This window comes from Erigeron canadensis, chromosome 2 (genome assembly GCF_010389155.1).
Source record: "Erigeron canadensis isolate Cc75 chromosome 2, C_canadensis_v1, whole genome shotgun sequence".
Classification (NCBI taxonomy): domain Eukaryota; kingdom Viridiplantae; phylum Streptophyta; class Magnoliopsida; order Asterales; family Asteraceae; genus Erigeron; species Erigeron canadensis.
The window spans coordinates 12,740,215-12,766,217 of NC_057762.1; the positions used below are offsets into that span (position 1 = coordinate 12,740,215).

General features: G+C 34.9%; 1 protein-coding gene and 1 pseudogene across 1 annotated transcript; both read right to left on the reverse strand.

The window, feature by feature from the left end:
• Positions 1 to 3,589: 3,589 nt before the first annotated feature.
• LOC122589433 (HMG-Y-related protein A-like) lies at positions 3,590 to 4,467 on the reverse strand. Its single transcript, XM_043761725.1, has 2 exons — positions 4,321 to 4,467; positions 3,590 to 4,218 (listed from the first exon to the last, which is right to left on the reverse strand). The coding sequence occupies exons 1-2, from the start codon at positions 4,369 to 4,371 to the stop codon at positions 3,772 to 3,774; spliced, it is 498 nt and encodes a 165-aa protein (XP_043617660.1). The 5' UTR covers positions 4,372 to 4,467; the 3' UTR covers positions 3,590 to 3,771.
• A 656-nt stretch (positions 4,468 to 5,123) lies between these two features.
• On the reverse strand, positions 5,124 to 25,535 carry LOC122587730 (annotated as a pseudogene).
• Between the last annotated feature and the right edge of the window lie 468 nt (positions 25,536 to 26,003).

The following is a 26,003-nucleotide window of genomic DNA, read 5'->3' on the forward strand; positions in this document are numbered from 1 at the left end:
ATCAAGTGTGTTTTTCAAAGAAAACATGAAGAAAATATAACCTTTTGATAAAGATCTTTGAGTATAAGTAAGAACAAGATAAATTAAACAAAGAGATGAAGATTTATACCCTTGATGAACTCGGTTTTGGAGATGATTTTTAGGCAGAAATTTCATGGCCTTTGTGCTCCTAATAACCCTTATTCCAAGCTTAAAACCACCCTTAATCCTTGTTTGAATCAACCCTTATATATTCTAGCAGAAACCCTTATTATTGTTATTGTTTGGATTTGATTTTGTCTTGTCTTTTTGTTTGTTGTTTGAGCCGAAATGAAGAGAAGAAAGGGGGAAGAAAATGCAGAAAAATTAAGAGGAAATGAGAGAGAGAAGGTGTTTGTGGGAGGGAATAATGTTGTGTGTGTGTTTTGGGGAGTGTAAGAGTGTGTAGGTTGAGTATTGTGTGAAGTAGTGTATTGGAAGTGTAAGAAATGAAAGAGTGGTTGATTTTTGATTGGGTAAGGTGTTTTGGGAAGGGGGAGGACGAATTTTAGCTTATATTTTGAAAGGGAAAATTTGTTTTTGTTAGTTATTTCATGTCTAGGTACATTATGTATGTATGGGTGCATGTGTGGTTAATTTAAATTACTAGTTAGTAGGCTTTTAAAAGACTTGTGTGATTGTATGAATATGTATATATATATGGCCATATATATGTGTATGTGTTCATATATATTTGTGTTTTAATTTGTTAATTGACTCTTTGTTTATAAACTTGCATTTTATATAAGAGATATATATATATACTTATTATTATTCAACACTTTTAAATGCATATTAGCATATAAATATATTTTTAGATGGTCATCATATATATATATATGTGTGTGTGTGTGTTTGCATATACCTCGATTCTCTTGATGTTTAAATGGTTGGACATCTATAAGGATTTCTTGATTGTTATCACAACTTGTGAGCCTTCTACAAATATTTTTGCAACTTAACTTCTCGAATGAAACTTTTTGGTTCGTTGGCATTTCATCAAGTTCAATTGAAATTAATTGATAGCTTGAGGTTGTTTCGAATGATTATAGTTATTGTTTATGGCATTTCTAAGATAGCTAATCATCTATGGTATTTCTAAGGCATTTCTCTTAAATAACCTCTACGGATCGATACCTAGATAAGTATAAGTAAAAAGTCCTAATTGGAAATTGAGGGTTGTTACATCATTACCCCCTTAACATCAACTTCGTCCTTGAAGTTCGCTCATTCACACGGTGATAAAATGAATAGATTGGCAATAGGGATAGCTTCACGGAGTCGTACAAATGTGAGAGTTCATATAGGTTTTATCACGACCTTTCGGTTACTTACGGGCTATTTAACCTCCATAGTTGGGGGCATCTATTTCTTGGTGTCCTAAATATCACCTGATTAAAAGCTTTGAAAGAGTTATAATTGTCGCTCACTTCCTGAGACGACTTGAGATTAATTGTAAGAAATCACTGTGGGCTGTCCAGTCTGCCTAGATCACTGTTAAGTAGTGGGATGATGACAAGAATATTAGTACGGAGGTGTAATATGAGCAAACGGTTCGTAACGTGGGTTATAACAAAAATAGTAAGAGACGTTGGAATATCAATCGTTGGTGGCTACTCTTTTCCCATTGTTACTGTGTATACTTTCCTTTATCGTTTGCTTTGTCCCAATAAAGAATCCTCCACTGGCTCCTCGCCTACTTTTATCTTTCTTTGGTTTAATGTTGGACACGCTTACCGCTACTAGAAAATATTGACTTTGGTTGTGACTAATCACTTGTTAAGGGATTACCCCCTTAACAAGGGTGATGCTAATCCGGGATGCCGAGTTGTATTAAAATTTGCAAGGGTACATCTCCATAATACCTCATTCTAGGGTTTTTAGTTCGTCTTTATTATCTCATGGCGGGCAAGGGAAATCGGTCATGTAATGTATGATGATAGTTCCATCTTGTTCCTCATACTCACCTTTGTTCTTTCAATATCGCCCTTATTTTCCCAAGATCACCTTTTTCTGTTATTCTCTAAGTCTCATCGTTAATAATTTCTTTTGCTCTTGTCGACATTGGCTTTAAAAACGTTTCATGGCACCTTTACTTCTTCCTTTTTATGTAGAGGTATTACCCCTTTACAAGCACCAGGCCGCAAGGTTGAGGCATTACAAGCACCAGGCTGCAAGGTCTCCAAACACGAAGAGACATATTCATTGTTTCTGCAGGATAAGAGCAAGAAGGTCATGAGGGTGGTCAATGATGTTTTTAAGGCCGGTCACACGTTGGGTGAGCAATGCACTTGGGCCGAATCATACAATGACGACTGCGGAGAAGACAAATCAACGTGGGAAGTCAAATGCCCCCAACACGACAAGTGGTGGCTGAACGAATATGCTAATCGTGGCTTAGGAAAAATGTCAGTCAACGATGATGACGAATAATCGAAACGTTATTATGTATTTCGTGTTTTAGTCATGTAATGTGTTATTTGTTTTGATCATAAAATGTGTTTTGATAATAAAATGTGTTTCATTGTTACAAAAAAATAGCCGTTAAGGACTAAAAGTGACACTTCTATGAACCACTTTTGATAAAAAAAAAAAAAAAAAAAAAAAAAAAAAAAAAAAGGATGATGAGGGACCTGTTTTGCCAACTAGCCAAACTCCTAAATAGCCGTTGGAATTCAAAAAAAAAAAAAAAAAAAAAAGCTCCCTCTCGTCCCTGCAGAAACTAGTCCACCGGACGAGCCTATCGAACGAGTGTGGAACGAGTCCACACCGTTTAGTCCCACCCAACGGTGTGGACTCGTCCCTGTGAGGCGAACGAGCTCGATAACGAGTCCATTGGGGACCTTCTATGTTGCACAAAACGTCCTTGTGGTTTTCACACTAAGTTGCATAAAACGTCCCTATGAAGAAGAAAAAGACGAAAAAACCCTCACATGTGGGGCACGTGATGCCATTTAACGAAAAGATTTTGACGTTGTTTCTGAAAAGGATGTAACTTGCTAATAAAACTTGAATTAGTTAAAAAAACCACTAAAATAATCTTAGATAGATGTAAACTATAAATTTATGTAAACCACAGGCACGTTTTATACAATTAACTCAAAAAAAACTTCCCAAAAAGAGCATCACTCCAAAAAAAAAAAAGACAATCATTAGAGGGAGCCTCCACCACATGACGAAAGTTCCCCTCGTATAGGAAACCCCATTTGCCACCACTCCTAGTAGCCTTCTGTAACAATTTCTAATACCTTCCTAGGCCTCCACTTGTCTCTGTTTTGAATCCGTTCACATCAGCAACTCATTAATATTCGTTTGACTAAAGAATAAACATGAGAGTGGTACCGATCCCGAACATAATATCAATCATGGTCTCATATGAAACATTATCCGTACAAATCTAACATGAAATTCGATGTCATTTTTCAATATCAAAACTCGGACAAAATCAGGATTTTGAAATTGACCCTAACACTGGTTTGAAGTTACAATAAAAAGCACGAAATTGTGGAACACATCTCTAATTGTAATCTAAACTAACTGTAATCGAATCGAATTGGAAAGCAAAAGCTGCAAAACACAAAAGCAACATCACACTACTCATGTGAATCAAAGTCATTAATTACCTAGTATACATAAATCAAAGTTCTAATAACCCTACAAATTAAAAACACAACAAATCCCACCCAATTAACATCCATCCAAACAAACAAAACACAACCCGACTAAAAACAAAAACACAAATTAACTTAATTATTAAGCATCCACAACACCAGCCATCTCGGGTTGAACCTTTCTTGGTCTCCCTCTTGGCCTGCCACTTCCTGGCTGAGGAGGGGTAGTAGTTGACTTCAGCTTAACCTTCTTTGGAGCTGATGGGGCATTTGGGTCCTTTTTTGGGCGCCCTCTTCCCCTCTTAACTTGTGAACCACTCTCACCTTCAACAGCAGCAGCAACAGATGGGTCCTTGGGTTTTGGTGGACGACCTCTGCCACGTCTCAACGGTGCATTCGGGTCGGGTCTCATATAGTTATTCTTGAAAAACACAAGTTCACCATGAAGTCTTAGTCTGTTCAAATGTTCCATTAATAAAACGTTATGACCCGCTGGTAAATCCCCATATGTTGATGCTATGAAGTTGGATATTGATGATTTGTTTAACCCTTCTTTTTGTTTCAATCCATCAATTGCAGCAAATATCATCTGATCCAATTATAAAATAACCATAAATATTTACAAAATTATTTAGATCCATAAAATTACTGAGAAGCACAGTAATATAATACATATTAATTAATTAATTACCTGAGGGTAAGGAGGGAGAGAAGAAGGTTTGTTAACTTCCTCAGGAGCCATTTTTTGAGATTATAGCTTTGCCTCCAAAGCAACCCCACAAAGAAATCAAGACAAGATGTGAATTTGTGTGTGTGTGTGTGTAGGGTTTATCTTTATGGGAACAGACTTGAAGAACTTGTTGTTTGTTTCAACATATTTGACGGTCAAGATTTCGAATAGGTTTTGAACGGACGATGCTGATTTCATTTAGGGAAAGGGCATTCACGCGGATCCATGACGTGGCTAGATCTATTTGCCTCTAGTGTTTTTCTTCATGTACCTTATCTTTTTCTTTTTTTCCATTCAAACTAAAGACGGCAAATTTTATAAACTTCAATTTTCATACGAGTATAATTTTAACGGCAAGTTTCATTACGCAATCCAATAACGCGACACCAAATTAATGATTAAACACTCGACATGATAAAATATCCGTTTTTATTTTTTAGTTAACTCATTGGATGACCATCGTATTTTTCTTCTTGTACATGGTTGCCCATCAAACTAGAAAACTAAGCTGTATGACCAACATACTTTTTAAATTTGTACACGGTTGACCAAAAGTTGACCGGTTGCAGTGCCGTCTCCGAAGATTTATAGGTCTTGGCCGAATGTCAAAAAAAGGGCCCATAGACTAAACGCAACAACAAGTTTCATATTATATAAGCTAATCTTTAAAAACGACGATAATAAACATAGCAAAAGTTATTTTTCAAGAAACTATAAAAAATATGCAAAACATACTACAGTATTAAATTAACATATCATAATAGCTAGTCGAGGATTCGAGTAGTTCTCTTAGCGTTTTTCATAGCAAATTGGTTAATCAACTCTTCATAGTCTATATCATCTAAGATTTCATTCTCGATCGCTATCATCGCCAATCCGCTTAGTCTTTCTTGACCCATGGTAGATCTTAAGTAAGATTTCAGTAACTTTAGTTTCGAAAAACTCCTTTCTGCAGATGCCACTGTTACTGGAATAGTTAACAATATTCTATAAGTAATGCTTGCATTGGGAAAATAATCAAGTTCTTTCAAATGATGCAAAACTTCAACGGGGCTGCTAAATTGACTAAAGTCAAATGACTTCAACTCCATATAAAGTTCATCAGCATCAACATCCGATCTTTCTACAAACTTGAGTACATTTTCAAGTCGTTGACAACACAACTTAAGATCTTTATCATCGATTCCCCGTAAGTTATGTGGAAATAAAAAGCCAAATAATTTCTCATATTCCTTGAATTATTCAAATCTTGTTTCAAGAGAACCAATGGCTTTATCAACAATATATAAGAAATAATTTACTCTAAAGTTCTCTTCTGCTGTAAATGAAACTTCTTAGCTACTTGAACTCTCATCAAATTTCCTTTTCCTTTGGATCGCGCGCTTTTGATGAAATACCGGATTAATACCCATTTCAATAGCAATCTCCTTAGCTTCATCAATTGCTTTAAAAAAAGCCGTTTCTCTATAATCTTTGAAGTACCTGATCAATTTGTTTGTTTCTTCAATTGCAGTATCAAGATGCATATCCTTTAATTGTAACTTCTTACTCACAGCATTCACCTGGTTTAATACTTGATACCATATGACTATTGATACCAAAAACTCAAAGTCACAAAGTTCTTTTTCTGCTAACGAGTTTGCTTCATCTGCAATTCCAGGATGAGTATCTTTTACTCCAACTTCAAGTAAGGCTTCCCGTACATCAATAAGTTGCATTCTAATAGCCTTAACACTTTCAACACGACTTTCCCAACGAGTTTGTGACAATGACTTAAGACTCCAAGCTTTGACATTATCTTTCAAAATTTGCCACCTCTTAGTAGATTTTGAAAAGATAGTATAAATACGTTGGATATGTCCAAAAAAACTTTTTCCTTTAGGAGTGGTGTTAGCCATATCACATAATGACAATCACAAGGAGTGTAGAATGCTCTAGGATTTATATCTAAAAATCTCTTTTGCACTCCTTGGTGTTTTCCTTTCATGTTAGCCCCATTGTCATAACCTTGTCCACGCATATCATCAATATCAAGACCAAGAGACTTTAACTCTTCTAATGTAATATCAAACAGTCCTTTTCCAGTAGTATCATTAACATTCAAAAATCCTAGAAAAGACTCCTCAATAGTAACGGAATTAGATGAGAAATTTAAATACCTTACTATTATAGTCATCTGTTCTTGGTGACTTGAATCAGGAGTGCAGTCAAGTATGAGTGAGTAATACTTTGCTTCCTTTATCTTCTTGATAATTTCTTTTTTAATTTCTTCTCCAAGCAGAAGTATTATCTCGTTTTGGATGTTGTGTCCAAGATAATGCACATGAAGTTTATCTGTTAAGATCTTCCGCACATGCTCTTTGATAACCGGGTCAAACTCTTCCAACATTTCAATGCCACCCAGGAAAATTCCATTACCTTTGCATACAAAATATAAAGTTGAATTAGTTAAAAAATAAGTATTTGATAGAAGTAAAAAAAATAAATAAACTATAATTACCTTTTTGATACAACTTTTCTTAGCTTCCACGAAATGCTAAATTATGTTTAGCAAGATACTTCACTAGTGCAAAAATTCTCAGAAGGACTTGTTTCCAGTAATCTCTTTCTTTCTTGAACTGCTCGTATTGAACTTGATCGATTGTTTTATTCAACTTCAATCTTTTACGCATATCAAACCATTTAGTCATATTTGTGAGATGATCTACGGATACTTCATGTTTTCGGAGAGAAGTGAAACCATGATGCCAATCCGCATATCCTTCATTAGCCAAAGCACCTCGCAAAGCCCCTGTTTTAAACACTTTACAACAAAAACAAAATACTCTATTTAGCTCTTTTGAATAAACGAGCCACTCTCTATCACACTTCTCCATATTTGATAAAGTTCTTGTATATAAAGCAGTGGAAAATCGTCTACCAAGTGCATCAGAAGGACCATACACAATACTAGTATCTCTTTTAGGACCTTTCTCGACCAAAAGTTTTATCTGATCAGAGTTTAATCCTTCCCACCTTCTTGGATCAAATATATCAATCGGGTTATGCTCTACATGCTCTTCATTTACATTAGGCTCGACATACTCTTCTTCATTTGCTTGCTCTTCTGCCTTTTCTTCATTTATATTAGCCTCAACATGATCTTCTTGTTCAACATCTTCAATGTTAGTCTCAACGTGTTCTTCAACAGGTTGTCTATGGATAAATATATCTAGAGCACCGGCTTGTGACTTTCTCATTTCTTCATCAAGTTTTCTCTTTTTACGTTTTTGACTACCAGATGGTGCTTTAGGAGGCATAATTTCTAAAAATCAAATTCAAATTTGAACCGCTTAATAATTTGCTATTAATCTAAATTCTAAAATTAACAATCAAATATTAAAGTTAAATGAAATAATACCAAAAACATTAATAAAACTTTTATACGTTCAAAACTACAAAATTAATAAATTCTGATTTATAAACAACAAATCATATTATTGTATTGTTCAATTGATACTCATAATACCATTGATATAATATTATATCTGTTGTTAATCGTATAAAAAATTAAACCTTTTCTTTTATAATAATTAATAAATAATAAACATTGATAAGGTTATAATTATTATCTCCATAAAATAAATTAATAAAAAAAGAAAGCATTACCTGTAACTTGAAACAAAGTGGGGATAAAAAAAAAGGATGTGATCACTAAGCACCGCTCGAGATTGAGATGACTGCGTAGAAATTTTTTTTTTCTTTAAAAGCCGGTATAAAATTTTTATTCTATATATATAACTTAAAAAAAAAAAAATTTGGCCCCCTAAAAAAACGGGCCTCGGCCCGTCGCCCACTTTGTCCACCCCAAAAGCCGGCCCTGACCGGTTGACCGATGATAGCCGGTTAAACGTATTTTCTTTTAGGGTTAAGTCACTGGATAACCATTGTACTTTCCTTCTTGTACATAGTTTCCCATCAAACAGAAAACTAAGTTGTAAGACCAACATACTTTTCAAATTTGTACACAGTTGACCAAAAGTTTACCTTTTTACCGGTTACATTATTTTTTAATGACGTGACAATGAAGTGGATTATTTTTAACGATGACTTGGATGGCCAGTCAGCAATTATGTGTAAAAACGTATTCCTAATTTGTATAATAATAATAATAATAATAATAATAATAATAATAATAATAATAATAATAATAATAATAATAATAATAATAATAATAATAATAATAATAATATTGAATTAACACCAGCAGATTCCGGGCAGAAGAAGCAGACTCTAAAAAAGTTAACCAAACATAAATTTTCATATATTGAAAACGAACTCATACATGCTCATATTTGGAAAACGAATTCATTACAATTATTGTCAAATAAATTTAGGGTTTTCAAAACCCTCAATTCCAAACTAAATTCAATACAAATAAATCTGTTATACATGTAACAAATCTAGAAATTTATTTCCTAATTCCAAACTAGGGTTTTCAAAACCCCCAAATCCAAACTAAATTCAAATACATGTACAAATTTTGGTCAGCCGGCCAACTTTGGGTCAACCGTGTACAAATTTAAAAAGTATGTTGGTCATACAGCTTAATTTTCTGGTTTGATAGACAACCATGTACAAGAAGCAAAGTACGATGGTCATCCAGTGTAACATCCGTAAAAACTTCGATTCTTAATCAAGATTAATTAAGTTAATCTTTCTTTAATTATGAGATGATTTAAGGAATTAAGGCATGATTAAGTGATTAAGTGTATATTAAGCTTTTATTTTATTATTTATTGGTCAAACTATTACATGAACTACCTTAGTAAATTTTAAATCATTGATAACGAACAATTAGCGAAATAAAATATCCAGCGACTAGTTTAGTTGCTAGGACACTTATTTTAGCTTTAAACTTTCGTAAATACTTATAAAACCATTATAGAAACAAAAACTCACTAGGTGATCACTTTTACATAGTAATACAAATGCTTACATTTATATAAGGAACTTGACAAAATAATTATATGTATGCATATATGCATTTCGAAATGCATAAAAGAAAAATGGGAAAGTGAGCTAGTAGCATACAAGACTTTTTGTACCATTAAATCTCTTTTTGATTCACCATCATTTGACTATCAACTTGCCAACATTTAATACATGAAATCCAAGATAGATACAACACAAGGAGCCCCTTTTTCTTCCTTCTCTTGATCGATCTACACTAGAATAAAATGAAAGTAAAATTTACAAGTTTGCTTGTATTTTGTAATAACACGATTTTTGCTATTGATTAGATCTCAACAATTGCGTTTCAAGTGTGTGTGTTCTTGGTGTGTTTAGTGTGTGTGATTTTCCAGAGAGAGAGAGAAGAGATGATCTGTATTTGTTGTATGTGTGAAAATGAATAAAAGGCTTATTGGTTGTTATGATTTCTAATGTATTGAGGGTATTTATACTCTAACACTACAAATATCCTTATTGTCATATCTAACCCCTCAACATTAGAAATCATTTCACCATGTCTTAACAACAATAACATCCACTAACTTAAATTACAATTTATCACCATTTTTGGATTTTTAACATTCTCCCCTTTAGTGATATATTGTAATGAATGAAGTACGTGTTATTTTGTCTTGTAGGAATTAAGTTGATGAGCCCGATGGTGAAGACAATTGGTGTGATGAAACAAGTCTTCAAAGCTTTCTCATTGTATTTGGAGAACTTGAATCAATCTTGGTCTTGGACTGCTTGTAGTTAAAACATGATGAAATTCTCAATGTTCTGTTTGAACAGAGAATAAACTGAATGAGCCTAGAATCTTTGAAAATTGTTGAACCGTGAATCAGAGTTGTCTTTTGAAGTGCGGAAGGTATAAATTTGGCTTTAGTTCTTCAATCTTCGATTCTTGAATTAAATTCGTTTCCTTGGAATGAAGTATTCAAAAACTTGTACTCTCCCCCTTGATATATGCATAGAAGCTTCTTGATCAAGTATTATTATATGACTTTGAAGATCTTGAATGAAATGTGTTGATGAAGACTCTTTCGAAGTTTTACTTCTTTGTCTTGAATCTTCCAATCAATCTTTTCAACTTTTGTAGCTTTGATCTTTGTCATTTTGACTTAAACACTTTGGAGAGTAAACTTTTGAACAAAACTTTGAATTAATTATGCTCCCCCTCAATTCATGAGTGTAAGCATTTTGGAGCATCTTTGAACAATATCCTTGTTTTCGATCTCATCCTTAAGATTTTGGCGGCAAAATTCACTTCAATTTCAATGACAATTACATTTCATTTCATTCCACCTTTACTTAATCTTTTACTTTTCCAATCAATCATAATCTTTTCTCCCCCTCATAATGACAAAGTTGGGAACCAATGTCAATATGTAAACATTGATTGATAAAATGCGAAAAGAAACCTCTTGCATGGTGGTTTTTGTGATTGTGAGATAAGGAATGAAAGACCGGTTAAGGATGATCCGTTAACATGTTCAAAAATCAAAAGGATTAATGAAATGACCGAAAGAAATGTATGACATTTTTCGGATTTCCTATGTATCATTGAACTACGCACAAAGCAATTTTCTAACATAGTTCGGTCTTGTAGCTTTTCAACTACGAGATTGCTTCAAAGAATAGAAATCATGGTCAGTGTCACCTAAGGCGTTCGATAATCACAATCTATTATCCTTAAAGACTTTTTAGGAAACATCCGAGGTCACTGATAGACTTCTCGTTCACTCAATAATCACATAAATGTAATTATGAGACCTACGTTCAATGTTGGAAAATATGTTAGCATTGGTAGGATTTCCATTTGATCATTGTGGAATATCAATTTAGATATCACTACAAATGTTCCGGCTATATCACATAGATATGCAATAATATCACAAAGATATGACTCGAATGTGTCTTAAGAAAAAAAATTTAAAGATCAAATCAATGATCAATCAAGATCGCTCTAGACACAAAGTGATCAAATGAAGTCTGGGACCGGAGCAGAGTGTCGCCCTTATTCAATATCAACATCTTCCAAATGAAGAGTCAATAGAAATGTGAAAATCTCCGTGAGAAATAAAACAAGCATTTGTTAAGAAACACTTGAGTGGTTAGGTAAAGATGTGCATCGCTTCATTGGGGTCTATGAAGTCTTAATCAAGATATCAACAAATGACATCCGATAGAAATGTGTTTTACCTGGCGATTTGAGAATTTTAGGGAAGGGTATCATTTCTTTTAACCCTTTTCTCACAACATATCACCATAACCTCTCACTTTTCGACTTTACTCCCTCCATCCTAGTTGCACGAAATCATCACCACTCAAAATACCCTTACTATCTAATGAAAGAAGTGAATACTCCGGGGTTAGAACTCATCGGCGATGATGAAGTCCATGGAGTAAATTTTGAGAAAAACCTAGTTGCTCATGTGCAAACTAAACACCGAACTTCAATTGATGAAAATCATTTGAAAATCAACAAATGTGTGTAAGAAAATGATTTGATAACACATTTGAAGTTTTGAAACTTTTGAAATCACAAACTCCCCTTTAATCTATGCAAAGGTAGATCTTAAAAGTTTTCATAGAAAGGTAGAGCAAAAATTGGTTTTTGTGAAGTCAAAAAAAAATCTAAAAGTGAACAAGATTTTAAGTAACATAAATTTTTGCGTCAACAACAATGTTCATAGTAAGATTACTCGGGAGTACACAAAGGCGTTCAATCCTTTGCATCTTATATCAACAAGTTGGATGCAAATAAAACATTTAATCATAAATTTAAATCAATCAATTGTTTAAAATGAGACAACTCAGGAGTACACAAAGGCGTTCAATCCTTTGCTTCTCATATCAACAATTGAGAGTTTTTTTTTGAAACATGAAATTCATTTGAAAAATTTGAAGTAGTTTTGAACAAAATCAAGACTCTTGAAGAGAATTGTTTGCAACTTCAATCAAATGAAAAATTGCTATGACACATACATATTCATATAAGACTACTTGGAAGTACACAGAGGCATTCAATTCCGCGTTATCTTATATCAATTTATATGTAAAATAACACATTTTATACCAAGTTTGAATAAATAGCTCAATGAAGAATGGGTTGCATACAGAATATATGCAAGCCATCAAGATATAAATAAAACTATGAAGCCCGGGTTACATACATAGCATATGTAAGCCACTTTGAAAAAGAAAAAAAAATTAAGAAAATCTTTTTGTTATTTTTCACAATTTTATATTTTTGTATTTTTAAATTTTGTATTTTGTTTTTCAAGAATGTATCAAGAACAAAATAAGTTAAGGTTCAAGATTTAACATGCCAAGCTTAGAGATAAGAAAGTTAAACCTTTTCTCATCCAGTGGAACAAATCTGCAAGCTGATAGTCAGTTCCCACAAAGTAGAGCTCGATGTCACCTTTCTCAGTATGATCTTTGAGAAAATGATATCTCACATCAATATGCTTTGATCGAGAGTGGTTTACTGAGTTGACTGCAATAGCAATGGCACTTTGAGAGTCACAATAGATGGGAATATGATCATATTTCAGACCATAATCAGTAAGTTGAGTCTTCATCCATAACACTTGAGCACAACAACTAGCCGCAGCCACATATTCAGCTTCAGCTGTTGATAGTGACACACAATTTTGTTTCTTGGAAGACCAACTCACAATTTTATCACCCAAAATTGTAAAGTACCAGAAGTGCTCTTGCGATCAAGCTTACAACCTGCATGATCTGCATCTGAATAGGCAGTTAAATTGAATCCAGTATCCCTTGGATACCAGAGACCTAAATTGGGTGTACCCTTCAGATAACGAAATATTCGTTTCATAGCTTGAAAATGTAAATCAGTTGGAGCAGCTTGATACCTAGCACACATACATGTTGCAAACATTATATCTGGGCGAGATGCTGTAAGATACAACAATGAACCAATCATACTTCTATATCTCTTTTGGTCAAATAGTTTCCCATTTTTATCAGCATTAATACTTGTACGAGCAGCCATTGGAGTTGAAATTGAAGAACAAGTAGTCATATCAAACTTTTTCAACATGTCATGAATATACTTACCTTGTGATATGAAAATACCATTTGGTAGTTGTTTGATTTGAAGACCCAAAAAGTAGTTCATTTCCCCAATCATGCTCATTTCAAAATGATTAACCATTAGAGATGAAAAGTTTCGACAAAATGTTTGATTGGTTGACCCAAAGATAATGTCATCAACATATATTTGGACAAGAAGAACATGCTTACCTTGTTTGCGAATGAATAGGGTAGGGTCAATTGTGCCTTTGGTAAAGCCACCTCTAATCAAGAAAGTAGATAAGGAATCATACCATGCTCGGGGTGCTTGCTTAAGACCGTAGAGAGCCTTGTCTAACCTGTAGACATGGTTTGGTCTTTTGGGATCAACAAAACCTTCTGGTTGTTCAACGTAAACTTCTTCTTTGAGATCACCATTCAAGAAAGCTGTCTTCACATCCATTTGAAACACAGTGAAGTTTTTGAATGCAGCATAAGCTAAGAAGATCCGAATGGCTTCCATTCTTGCAACTGGAGCAAAAGTTTCGTCGAAATCAACACCAGGTTGTTGGCAATAACCCTTTGCGACTAATCTTGCTTTGTTCCTTACTACCACTCCATTCTCATCCTTCTTGTTCTTGAAAATCCACTTTGTACTAATAGGTTCATTTTTCCTTGGGTTAGGAACTAATCTCCATACTTTCAGTCTCTCAAACTGAGCGAGTTCGTCTTGCATAGCTTTGACCCATTCTGGATCTCGAAGAGCTTCAGAAACAGTTTTGGGTTCAATGTTGCTAAGAGAAAGTGCAACCAGACACTCATTCACTGAAGTACGAGTAGTTACTCTGGCTTGTGGATCTCTAATAATGTTATCAACAGGATGATCTTTTCGCATACGTGACCATTTGCGACCATGAGGAAGAGGATCTTGGTGATTGACATCAACATCATCATCATTAAAACCAGAGTTTTGCTGAGAGATGGAATCATAGCTTGGTAGAACAGCTTCCTCGTAAGATGGATGATCGAAGTCGAGAGGCACATATACATTTGGAGTGTTTATCGGATTGGTAGTCTAGGTAAATTGGGTAGGTTGCTCTTGAACATTTACTGGCGAAGAATTATCAGCAAGGATTGAGAAGAAGAATCATTAGAAGAGGATGAAGAACTACTACTTGAAGAAGTAGCAACTTGCTCAGCAGAACTTGATGATGATTCATGAAGGTTGTCAGGAACTGGATCATTGTTCGGAATTGGTTCAATGATGACTTGAGGTTCCTCATCATGAATCGATTTTGATTTGTAGAATTCTTCAAAAAGAATGTCTAACTCATCACTCGTTGGAGCTGGAAACTTCTTGAATTTGGATGCTAGAGTAGAAGTCCTTAATGAAGTACTTGAATCACTTGGACCATTACTTGTTGGTAGCAAACTTTCTTGCTCGAAAATCATGCCCGACATCTCATCAAACCAAACATTCATTGTTTCTTGAATCATATTTGTTCGGCGATTGTAGATTCGATAGGCAATTGATGTCTTCGAATAACCAACAAAGTAACCTTCATCACCTTTCTTCTCGAACTTTCCAAGATTCTCCCGATCATTTAGAGTATAACAAACACACCCAAAGATATGAAAATAGTTGATGTTGGGTTTCCGTTTGTTAACAACCTCATAAGGAGTCTTCTCAAAACGCTGATTAACAATGGACCGAATCTGAGTGTGACAAGCAGTGTTAACAGCTTCAGCCCACATGTTGGAAGGTAACTTAGAATAAGCTAGCATGGTTCTTGCAGCTTCCACAAGCGTTCGATTTCTCCTTTCAACGACACCATTTTGTTGTGGGGTACGAACCGCAGAGAATTGGTGAGTAATGCCTTTGGATTTACAAAATTCATCAAACACAGCATTCTTGAATTCAGTTCCATTATCCGAACGAATGTATCGGACTAGAAGTTGAAGATTCACTTGAGTTGAAGTGATAAAATTGATCAGAATCTGAGTTGTTTCATCTTTTGAGGCAAGAAACTTGACCCAAGTGTATCTTGAATAATCATCAACGATAACTAAAATGTATCTCTTCCCATTTCGGCTTTGAACTTTCATTGGTCCACAAAGATCCATGTGAAGCAAATCAAGAGGTGCTAAAGAATTTGGAGATTTCTTCGGTTTATGAGAAGCTTGTTTTATCTTCCCAACGGCACAAGAAGGACAGACATGCTCACTTTCATACTTATAGTCTGGCAAGCCTTCAACAAGATGCTTATTGACTAAAGTATTGCTGGTAGGAAAATTTAGGTGAGAAAGTCTTCTATGCAACAACCAAGAATTCTTTGAAGTAGCCTTTGAAATGAGACAAATATTATCGGTTGGTTGGTTATCATTGTCCAACACTGAACAAATTATGACTTAATCCTTTAACATAGTGAACTTTCTTAATGACAATTCCATTGCGTTCAATGTCGCCATAGCCTAAGATAGGAGCGAAATTGTTGTTACCAAAACGAACAGTTCCCATGAATCGTTCGATAAAGTTCTTGAGCAATGCTTTATTGCCAGTCATGTGTTTTGAACACCCAGGGTCAAGTATCCAAACACAGATGGTTATTTCCTGCAATCAAATAGAATTAACCGACTTTAGGTACCCACTTGAAGACGGGTCCTTTGTGGTTACTTAGCATAGGCAGGGTATATAACTTAGGTGATGCATACAAACATGCTTTCGAATCAACATACTTATTAACAAGCACATTATCAACAAGAATATTTGGATCAAACAAACGAATATTAACACACGAATCAAAAGTAACATGTCTACCACCATTTAAACCATACAAATAAGAGCGAGAATTAACATTGTTTACACCATCACAAGGCATTGCCTTGGCATCATTAACATTTGTTTTCAAAGATGACTTAAAAGATAAATTGTTTGAAATATCAGAAACAAGCTTCTTCTTACTATTTGCTTTTCTCCTTTGTCTTTTCTTCTTTTTCTCAACTTTAGTGATCTTAGGTACTAATGACTTAGCTACCCATTTAGACTCACTAATCAAGCTCTTTCCACCTATGGGATTGACACTAAGAAGATTAGAACGAGAATTTTGAAGAACTTTTATCTTTTTAGTCTCTTTTGAGGGTGTGGAAACTTCTTGTTTCTTAGGTTTATCATGAGAAAACCAGCCATATCTATCCCTATACCTAGTTGCACCATTTGAAGCATCCCTAGTTAGCAAAACTGAGCTAGATTTAGATACTTTAGGTAATGAACTAGATTGAGAGTTAGATGAAGAAACATTTGAGTTGATTTCCAGAAGTTTCTTTTTATTGTATTTGATTTTGGGAATGGTCTCAACTTGTTTGGTTTTGACATGCTTTTCAGAGGTAGGACACTTTGTTTTTAACTTATTGATTCTTGGTTTTTTGATAGTCTTTGGTTCAGTCTTGATAAGTTTTGGAATGACTTATTTCTTAGAATAATGTGAAGTTGGATATTTGGGAAACAATTTTGGAGATTCCTCTTTTGATTCAACTTTGATTTTGGTAGATTCAATCCTTTTCTTAGTTTCAGAATCAAAAGCATATTCTCCCTCCATGAATTTATCAAAATCACCTTTTGTGAAAGGTTCAACCGGAGATATTTTTGAGAAATCAGGAATCTTGGCATCCAACTTTACACTATGGGTAGTCTCAGGAATGAAATCAACTTGAACTAACACATCTTTGGTTTCACAAGAAATTAAAGTAGAAGTATCAACACCTATACTAGCACTAAGCTTAGGGTGAACAACTAACTCTTCAAGAGACTCACATGTGAAAAACCTAAAGTAGTACCATATCAAAACTAAACTATCCGCAAGTTCGTCATGAGTTAAATCAGATTGCACATAATCATCAGCTATAACAGTAGCAGCATTTTGACATGAACACTCAAGAGAATCAGTCAAGGTTTAGGTGGAGGAAACAGTAGATGAAACACAAGTAGTCTGAGTGGAATGGTCTACTAAAGCACTTAGGTCAGTTTGAGTAGAAGCATCCATACAAACTCTCTTAGTATCCACAACAACTAATTTATCCTCCGAATTCAAACTTTGAGACTTAAGTTTTTCCATTTCATTTTGTTGAGTTTTCACTGTTTGTTGCAAACCTTCTATTTGTTTTTCCAAAATGGTAGATGGAACATACATTTTAGTAGGTTTAGGTGAATTACCAACTGATTCCTGGTTTTGGAAATTTGATGCTATTTCTTCCAATTTGAAAATTGAAGATTCTTTCGAGTTATTTGAAGCATTAATAACATCATAGTTAACCAAAAAATCATTTTGTGGTAATTTCTCAACTTCATCAGTCTCAAAATCGTCATCCAGTGGACGAATAAACTGTTGTACCATACCAAGGCGAAGAAATCTTTCATCATACAAGGGTTCGATTTGTTCTTTGGCTTTTTGTAATGGAGAGATATTCTCAAATCCCAACCCATAAAGAAGTTCCGATCTGTCAATCTTTGACTTGTTGAAATAGGCGGTAAAATCCAAAAGAGGGTTTTGTTCGACTTTATATAACTTCTCTTGATAGAAAAGTATATTCTTTTTAAATTCCTCTATTTGGTTTTGAAGAGTATCAATCTCAACGCCTTTCTAAAAACAAATATGATTTAAATCAGAAATCTTTCGTTCAAATTCAACATTGTTAGGTTTGGATTCTAAAAGTTTCTTGTTAAGAAACCACTCATTGGTCTCGCATTAGGCCGAAGCCACTCATTGGTCTTTTGGATTTCAAGATCTTGATTGGCTTTTTCAAGATCATGAATGGTCTTTTCAAATTTGTGATATTTATGTAATAACTTAGAATCAGGAGATGCATTCAACTCACACTCTTTAACCAACATTTGATCTTTGTAGGTTTGAAAATCTTGTTTAATAGTATCATAATCAAAAAGTAATTTCGAATGTTCTTCAAAGAGTTTTGAAAATTCACTTTTAGAAAATGAAATACTATTTTTCAACTTCTTATTTTTGTTGGCTAAAGACGTAATATGAGTTGTCAAGTTAGATAAAGCTAAATCAAACGACTCTTTATCTTTAACCAAGAAAAGGTAGAGTGTAGATTTACCTCATCATCCGGGTACTCATCATCAGTGCTTTCAGCTTCGAATGCTTTGTTCTTGGCCAACCTCGCCATGAAGCACACATTTGCAGAGAGATCTTCATCTTCATCATCTGATAGCAAAAGCCACTTATCATCTTCAGCCAGTAATGCATGACCAACTTCCACTTGCTTTGCTAAAAGCATCTTCTGCTTGTAGTACTCATAGTTTCTCTTGCGGGGTTGCTTGCAATCAATTGCAAAATGACCATGAATACCATAGTTGTAGCACTTTTTATTAGAAGCTTTCCCCTTCTCAACAACTTGTTTGTCATATCCTTCAACTTTCTTTTCCACATGCTTGGATCCACTTGATTCACCTTAACCATTATTCTTTGAATGATAGTGTTCCTTCTTGGGAAATGCACTTGTGGAAGAAGTGCGGAGATCGTTGTTAGTTGGCCTCGCTTTGTAGTACTTTTTCTTGAAGTGCTTGGTAACTGCGGCAAGAGCTTGATATAATTCGTCAGAAACACCATCTCTTGGAGCCAACATATCATCTCCCTCCTCATCAGACGAAGAAACAACTACCATTTGCCTTTTAAGAGCTTCAGAAACCTTCTTTTCAACAATTAATGCCAAAGGATCAGAAGATACAACTTCTGGCATTTTGTTCGATGAAACTTTGTTTAGTACTTGATGTTCATTGAGTTTGAAGGATTCATGAAGATTATAAATGGAGAACTTGGCCAGATTTTGATGTTGCTTAATCTGAGTTCTATACTCTTCCCACTCAGGACCAAGAGTTTTAATGAATTTGATGTTTAACTACATCTCTGATTTCTTGACATTGTTCTTCCTAAGTTCATTTATGACATTGCAGAATCTACAGTAGACAACCTCTAGAGATTCATTTGGCAATTTGCCGAAGTTGTCAAACTCAGTCAACATATTTGTCAATCTAATTGTTGAAGTTAGGTCAGATCCTTCCATTTGTCTTGCCATCTCATCCCATATCTCCTTGGCTGTATCAGAAGAATCAACAGAACCATAGATTTCATCTAGCAGTGCTTTGTATAAGCATGATCTAGCTCTGTAATCTGCAGCTGTTAGATCTTTTTGTTCAGCATTCAAAAGATCAAGAGTGAGTATTGCACCAGTGGTGGGATGGCGATGAACTGCAAGTCCATTAAGAATTGAATCTTTAAGAAGGTGACCATTTGGTTGACATTCTACATAATCCGTGAATCTTTTCTTTCATAGTCCATAAGAACCACGGTAGAGAACTGGAGGTCTTGTGTCAGAACCTAATGCCAAAGCTTCACAAGAAGCCATTAGAAAGAGATTTGATTTGGAACTTGAATTGGAATGAAAGTTGAAAATTTCAGAAGATGAAACGATCTTGGGAAGATCGTCTTAGGATAAGATCGTCTTAGAAGAGATCGTCCTAGATGAATGAAAGTAAGAACGACTTGAAACAAATCGTCTTGAGTTTAAGAAGAATGAGACGATTCAAAGAAGATCGTCTTGAATGAAATTTGTGAACTTTGGCTAAGTATTGAATGAAACTGAAATTGAGGAATGATTTTGAGTTTTGGAAATGGAAACTATAAAAGGAATTAAAGGAAATTGAAAATGAAATTGAAGTATAAAGAACTTTGGAAATGAAACGATCTTTGATAAGATCGTTTTGGAATTTTTGATAAAGAAAATGAAACGGTCTTGATAAGATCGTTTTAGAAGACTTGGAAATTTTTCTAAGTGTTTTTGAGAATTTTTGGACAGAGATTTGTTTTGAATTGGAAGAAATTCGATTTGAGCAAAACCAATCAATAATGATCAGTTACCCAGGAAGTGTGTGATTCTCAATCACAACAACTTCAAATAATCAACCACACCAACTCAACAAACAACAGACACTAAGACGATCTTGGTCAAGATCGTCTTAGTAGTCAGGTAACTGAGACGATCTTGGCAAGATCGTCTTAGTTTCTGCCAATTTTTCAAAGTAAAATACTTTGAATTTTGACCAAACTAATCCAAAATGGATCAGTTAGCCACAAACAACACTTTTCCAACAAGCACACTTGCTAGAACGATCTTGTGAGGATCGTCCTACAAGCCATAACACAAAATGTATCAAGTATGAAGAATCAAACACGGAGACGATCTTGTGAAGACCGTCCTAGTGAAGATCGTTTGAGGTCGTCTCCTCCAACAGAACACAAAGAAGAAACTCCATTGATGAATTTTAATTCTTCAATAACTTTTGATTCAGAAGGAGTTAGAACTTGAAATCACTTGCAAACTATTTGTTTTTCAGTCCGCAACAAATCCTTAAACATAATTCAGCTTATAACACAACAGAATCAAAACCCAAATTTTAGCGCCAAAACTAAGATTTCAATCTAGAGATTTAGATCGAATTGGAACTTGAAACTTGACAGGATTATGTTTAAAACTATCAGAAATCTAATGGTGAACAAAAATTGATGATTTTATGTGATTTTTCTGGTGAAAAATGATGAAACAGTGACGGTATGAAAAACGGTTTTTGAAATGAAATTGAATGAAAATTGAGATCAAAATCAGTTATGGATCGATATCAAAGTGATGTTTTGCTCTGATACCACGTGTAATAACACGATTTCTGCTATTGATTCGATCTCAACAATTGCGTTTCAAGTGTGTGTGTTCTTGGTGTGTTTAGTGTGTGTGATTTTCTAGAGAGAAGAGACGATCTGTATTTGTTGTATGTGTGAAAATGAATAAAAGGCTTATTGGTTGTTATGATTTCTAATGTATTGAGGGTATTTATACTCTAACATTACAAATATCCTTATTGTCATATCTAACCCCTCAACATTAGAAATCATTTCACCATGTCTTAACAACAATAACATCCACTAACTTAAATTACAATTTATCACTATTTTTGGATTTTTAACATATTTCCATGATTTACTCTAATATGTCTAAATCTCTAGCAACCAAAGTACACCATCACCTTACCTCTACTTACTACTATACATTTCAACAACATTGCAATAAAATATGGTCTCCTTTTCTCCCTCTAAACCCACGACTAGCAACTACAAAAATAGAAAGGATTTCAAGTTTGATATCCAACAAAAATCCTTTAGTATATTCAATTCTATCATATCCTAGTACACTACTATCATGTCACCATATAATACACTAGAAATAACAATTGATGAGCTCTTTTTCCTCTTGCAAAACCCACGACACAAACACTTTAGGATAAAGAAACACATGCCTAATTTACTAGAAAATCTCTTGATATTAATCACTCCCTAAAACTCTTTTCACTTACATCACCACCATTACATCACCACCATTGTACCACTTGTACCTCCTTAAATTACTAGACAAAATCACACACTACATTCCCTTTGGTCTGCTTGAATTTTCGGCTAACACAAAAGAATGGCAAGAGTTTTCTTCCAATCACCTCCTTAAAAACCCTCCTTTAAGACTAACCTTGTACCACCATCTTTGACCACCATGTTCACCACCTTTTGTGACCTCATTCTTGCTCTTTTGTCCCTCCCCCACTTCGATACACTCACACACCATGCAAACTCATGGAGTCTCAAACTTGCCTATAAATACTCCCATGCATACACCACCTTTCTTCACAATTCTCCATCTTTCTTTACTTCTATACTCTTTTACTACTAAATATATATTACAATAATAATTCTAGAATGCTAAGCAAAACATAGAGTGTTTACAAGGTTTTTATACTAGAAAGTAAGCTAGAAAGTGCTCTTTGATCTCCAAGTTCATAATTTTATCAAGAGTTCTTGTTATGGGTCTTCAAATCTTCATATCTTCTTAAGAGGGGGCTCCATATTTGTATCATCTTCATTGGGATTGAGTCCATATTATGGCTATCTTCATCCTACTAGCTTTAGTGTTCTTGCTAGTTTGGTCACTTTGATCTCATATCATCAAGTTTTCTTCAACAAAGTTGTTATAATCTTCAAGTGTTCTTCTAAAGGGTCATCTTATCGTTTTCTTCATGGATTCAACTTCATCTTCTAAGCTTTCCACCATTTACATTGGTGTTCTTCCCCTTTTAAGATCATTTTTGGTCTTAAAAGTGTATAAAGCCTTCTCTCTTTGTAAGTTTCTACAAAGCCTTGTTCAATACACTCATTATATAACCTTATGATTTTAAGTTACATGTTAGTATGCTTATCAACTTATTTAACTTAATTTTCCCCATGACTTAGTCTTAATACGTAAAAACTATATGATTAGGCACTAACTAAGCTATTGGCATTTATATGAACATTGTGGATTAAAAACTCTGTAAGTCCACCTAACAAGATGTACAAAAGATCAAGATATAACAAGATATAAGGTTAGACAATAATAATAACAAGTTATATCAAGAAACCCGACTGGCAAGTAAGTCGAAACTAGATATGACTATTTAGAATTACGATCCAGATAATGGGTAAGAATAATAAAGTACGATTGCATGAAACTATATAAAATACTAAATATAATCAAGTATTATGGCAATGAGTCGAGATGTATTTTTCAATGTATTTTATTTATTGCTATAAACAAAATACAAGAGTTGTTGCGGAACAAAGATAATCACACTTGTGAAATTATCTAAACAACCCCAGAAATACAAATGATCTATGCGACAAGGAATTACTCGTAAGAATACTTAGAGTAATATCACACGTTGCAATTGCCAAAGTTCCAAGCTATTTTGCAAGTGTGAGAAGTCTTATATTTATAGGCAAACATGTCCTGATGACATGGCAATATGCCGTACAAAATATGGTTGGATGGATTTGTGGGACAAATCCATAACATGCTTGTTTAAGGTAAAGTATGTAAGTTTCTTTGATGTGACTTGACATACTTTATTCCCAACCTTTTGCTTAAAACTTTCCCAATCCCAGGTTGATAGTAATTAACCGGGTAAAGGTAGTTAAAGCTGCAAAAAGACTTTCCTCGTAATCAGTGAAAAAGTGTTGTAAGTAATTTTTCACTGAGCCTCTTCAGATTCAACTTCAGGTAAAATCTTCTCTGAGCTCTGCTTCTGAGATGATCTTCTTCTTCAGTCTTCAGTCTTTGACCTTCGTCTGAACGTCTTCAGTGTTGGTTGATTCTGAATCTGAAGTGAAGCTTCAATGAGCTTTATTCTGAATGACTTCAGAATCCTGAACAAGCTTTCTTCACTGAGCCTCAACTATTTTGAACAAATTATACTTAGTCGATTTTTGACCTAACAAATTCCCCCTATTTGTTCTAAAATAGTTCATGTTTTTAGACTTCTATCTATACAAGTTTGTAAGTCTAAAAATACAAGTTTTTGTTTAAGTTGTAAAAATATTTCTAAGGACATCTCATAGATCATGATGCCTTAAGAAAAATTTTCTAGTTTGTTTTCTAACTTAAACTATTTCCTAATAATATGATGTAACTTGTAACTATATAGAAGATACTGAGATGATTGTTCAGTTACAAGTACAGAAATGAAATGGAAAATATTTACAAGTACAAATATTTACAAAGAGATACAACTACTTCTTCGCAGGCCTTGAGCCAGAAGGTGCTTCAGTAGCCTTTCTCTTTGGAGAGCTGATCTTTCCAAACAGTCTTTCCTCCATCTCAACCTTGGCCTTCATTTTTTGTTGGATCTTCAGCATCCAGGCGCCATTCAGATGAGACTTTGGTTTTCCTTTCAACGCATTGATCATCTCCTTGTGCTCAGAGTACCCAAACTTATGCACCGAAACCTGCTCATATTCTTCTTCAGCTCTACCTTCTCTTTTCACAGTCAGATTGAACAGCTTCAGACCATCTTCCTTCAGAATTTGCACATTAAGGATCTTTGCAGGATGACACCTGTGTTTCATATAATAATCATACTGATCCTTTTCATGTTTATCCTTCACCTGAGCAACTTCTTTGGAAATGGGTATGAATGTAGAGAGGTCAGCATCTCGAGCATTCTTTCTTGTTGACCTTGGGCCAGTAAGTTTGGGCTTCTGAGGAGGCCTGCAGATTTCTTTCTCAGCCTTCAGAACACTGGACATTATTTCCTTCTTTTTAATCTCCATCTCTTTCTTCCTATTCTTTATCAGATCTTCAATAGATATCTTGAAAGTGAGATGGTCCAGTTTTTGTTCTAAGGGAGAATACTTCATCCCATACTCATATTCGGCCATATCCACCAAGGCCTTCTGCACTCTTGCGTCATGCTTGATTTTCTGATATCTTTCATTAGTGAGGCCAAGAGCTGTAGCATCCACCAGATCAATGGTACCCATTGCCAAGTGTTGGGCCCTTTCTCTTTCTTGAGTTTCTCTCCACATGATGAACTGATTGGAGACTTGTCTCTGAAGGGCTTCCAACTTTTTTTGATAAGCTTCTAAATCTGGCAATGGATAACTATGCTCATCCACATTCTCTCCAATCACAAAACTAGAGTCCTTGGTCCCCTTTTTCTTTGGCTCCTCAACCATCTTAGCTTTGCCTTTGTCTTTTCTTGCTTGTTCAGATGGTTGGGGTTCAGATTGCATCCTTAGTCGTTCCCCCTCAGATCCAGATGGCCTCTTGGTTGCTTCTATTAATTCTTGAGAGCTGGCTAGCAAACCAATCGGCACATCATTTCCCCCTTTGGGAATCTCCGCAGGCATCCTTGCATATAAATCAATTGCCTTCTGCATGCCCTGCAGAGGTTCCCAATTCTGCTGGGAAATACTATCAGAAATTCCCTTTGACATAGTGGCAAACTGAGCTCTTAGTCTGAATGTAGAGTTCAGATTCAGCTTCTCATGCTCCAGGACTTCGTTCAGTAACCCCTTGTCTTCATCAGATAAAGCACCAGAGGGAGGAGGAGTAACAACTTCAGGAGTTTTCTTAAGCAGGGCCAGGATTTCATCCAGTTGCTTTGACTGGTTCTGAACTTGTTGATCAAGAGTTGACATAGAATTCTTCATTTCAGTTACAGCTTTGTCAACCTTGTCATTTGTTGCTTTGGAGACCTCAGAAACCAGCATCCTGACCCTCTCTTCAACCTTTTCAGCCACCAACACTGAAATCTGAGAAATGAGATCTTCAGAAAATATGGATTTCAGTGTCGTAGAAACCTTTTCACCAACAGAGGCACCAAGAGACTCTTCATCAACACTCGGCTTCTTAACCAACTCACCTACTTCTTTTTCAAGTGCCAAGAAAGAATTTTGTATCATAAGTAGCCAGGATTGCAGATTCGCAATGACTGAACTCTACACATCCCTCTTGGTCAACTTGAAGGCTTCACCAATAGCCCTAGTCAATCCATTACATGATGACACCAATTCGTGTAACTTCCCAACCACCAAGCTCTCATTAACTGCTATTCTTGTAAATTCAGTACCCATAACATCCTGGGCATCCTTCAAATCGGCCAGAGACTTAGTGTTGGCAGCTAGAGATTTTGATAAGCCCTCAACCTGAATGAGAAGGTTTTGGACTGCAGTTTGTGA

Coding starts and splice junctions, on each gene's coding strand:
- LOC122589433 (XM_043761725.1), bottom strand. CDS start 4,371: ATGGCTCCTGAGGAAGTTAACAAACCTTCTTCTCTCCCTCCTTACCCT. Junction 4,219..4,320: donor CTCTCCCTCCTTACCCTCAG/GTAATTAATTAA, acceptor TAATTGGATCAG/ATGATATTTGCTGCAATTGA.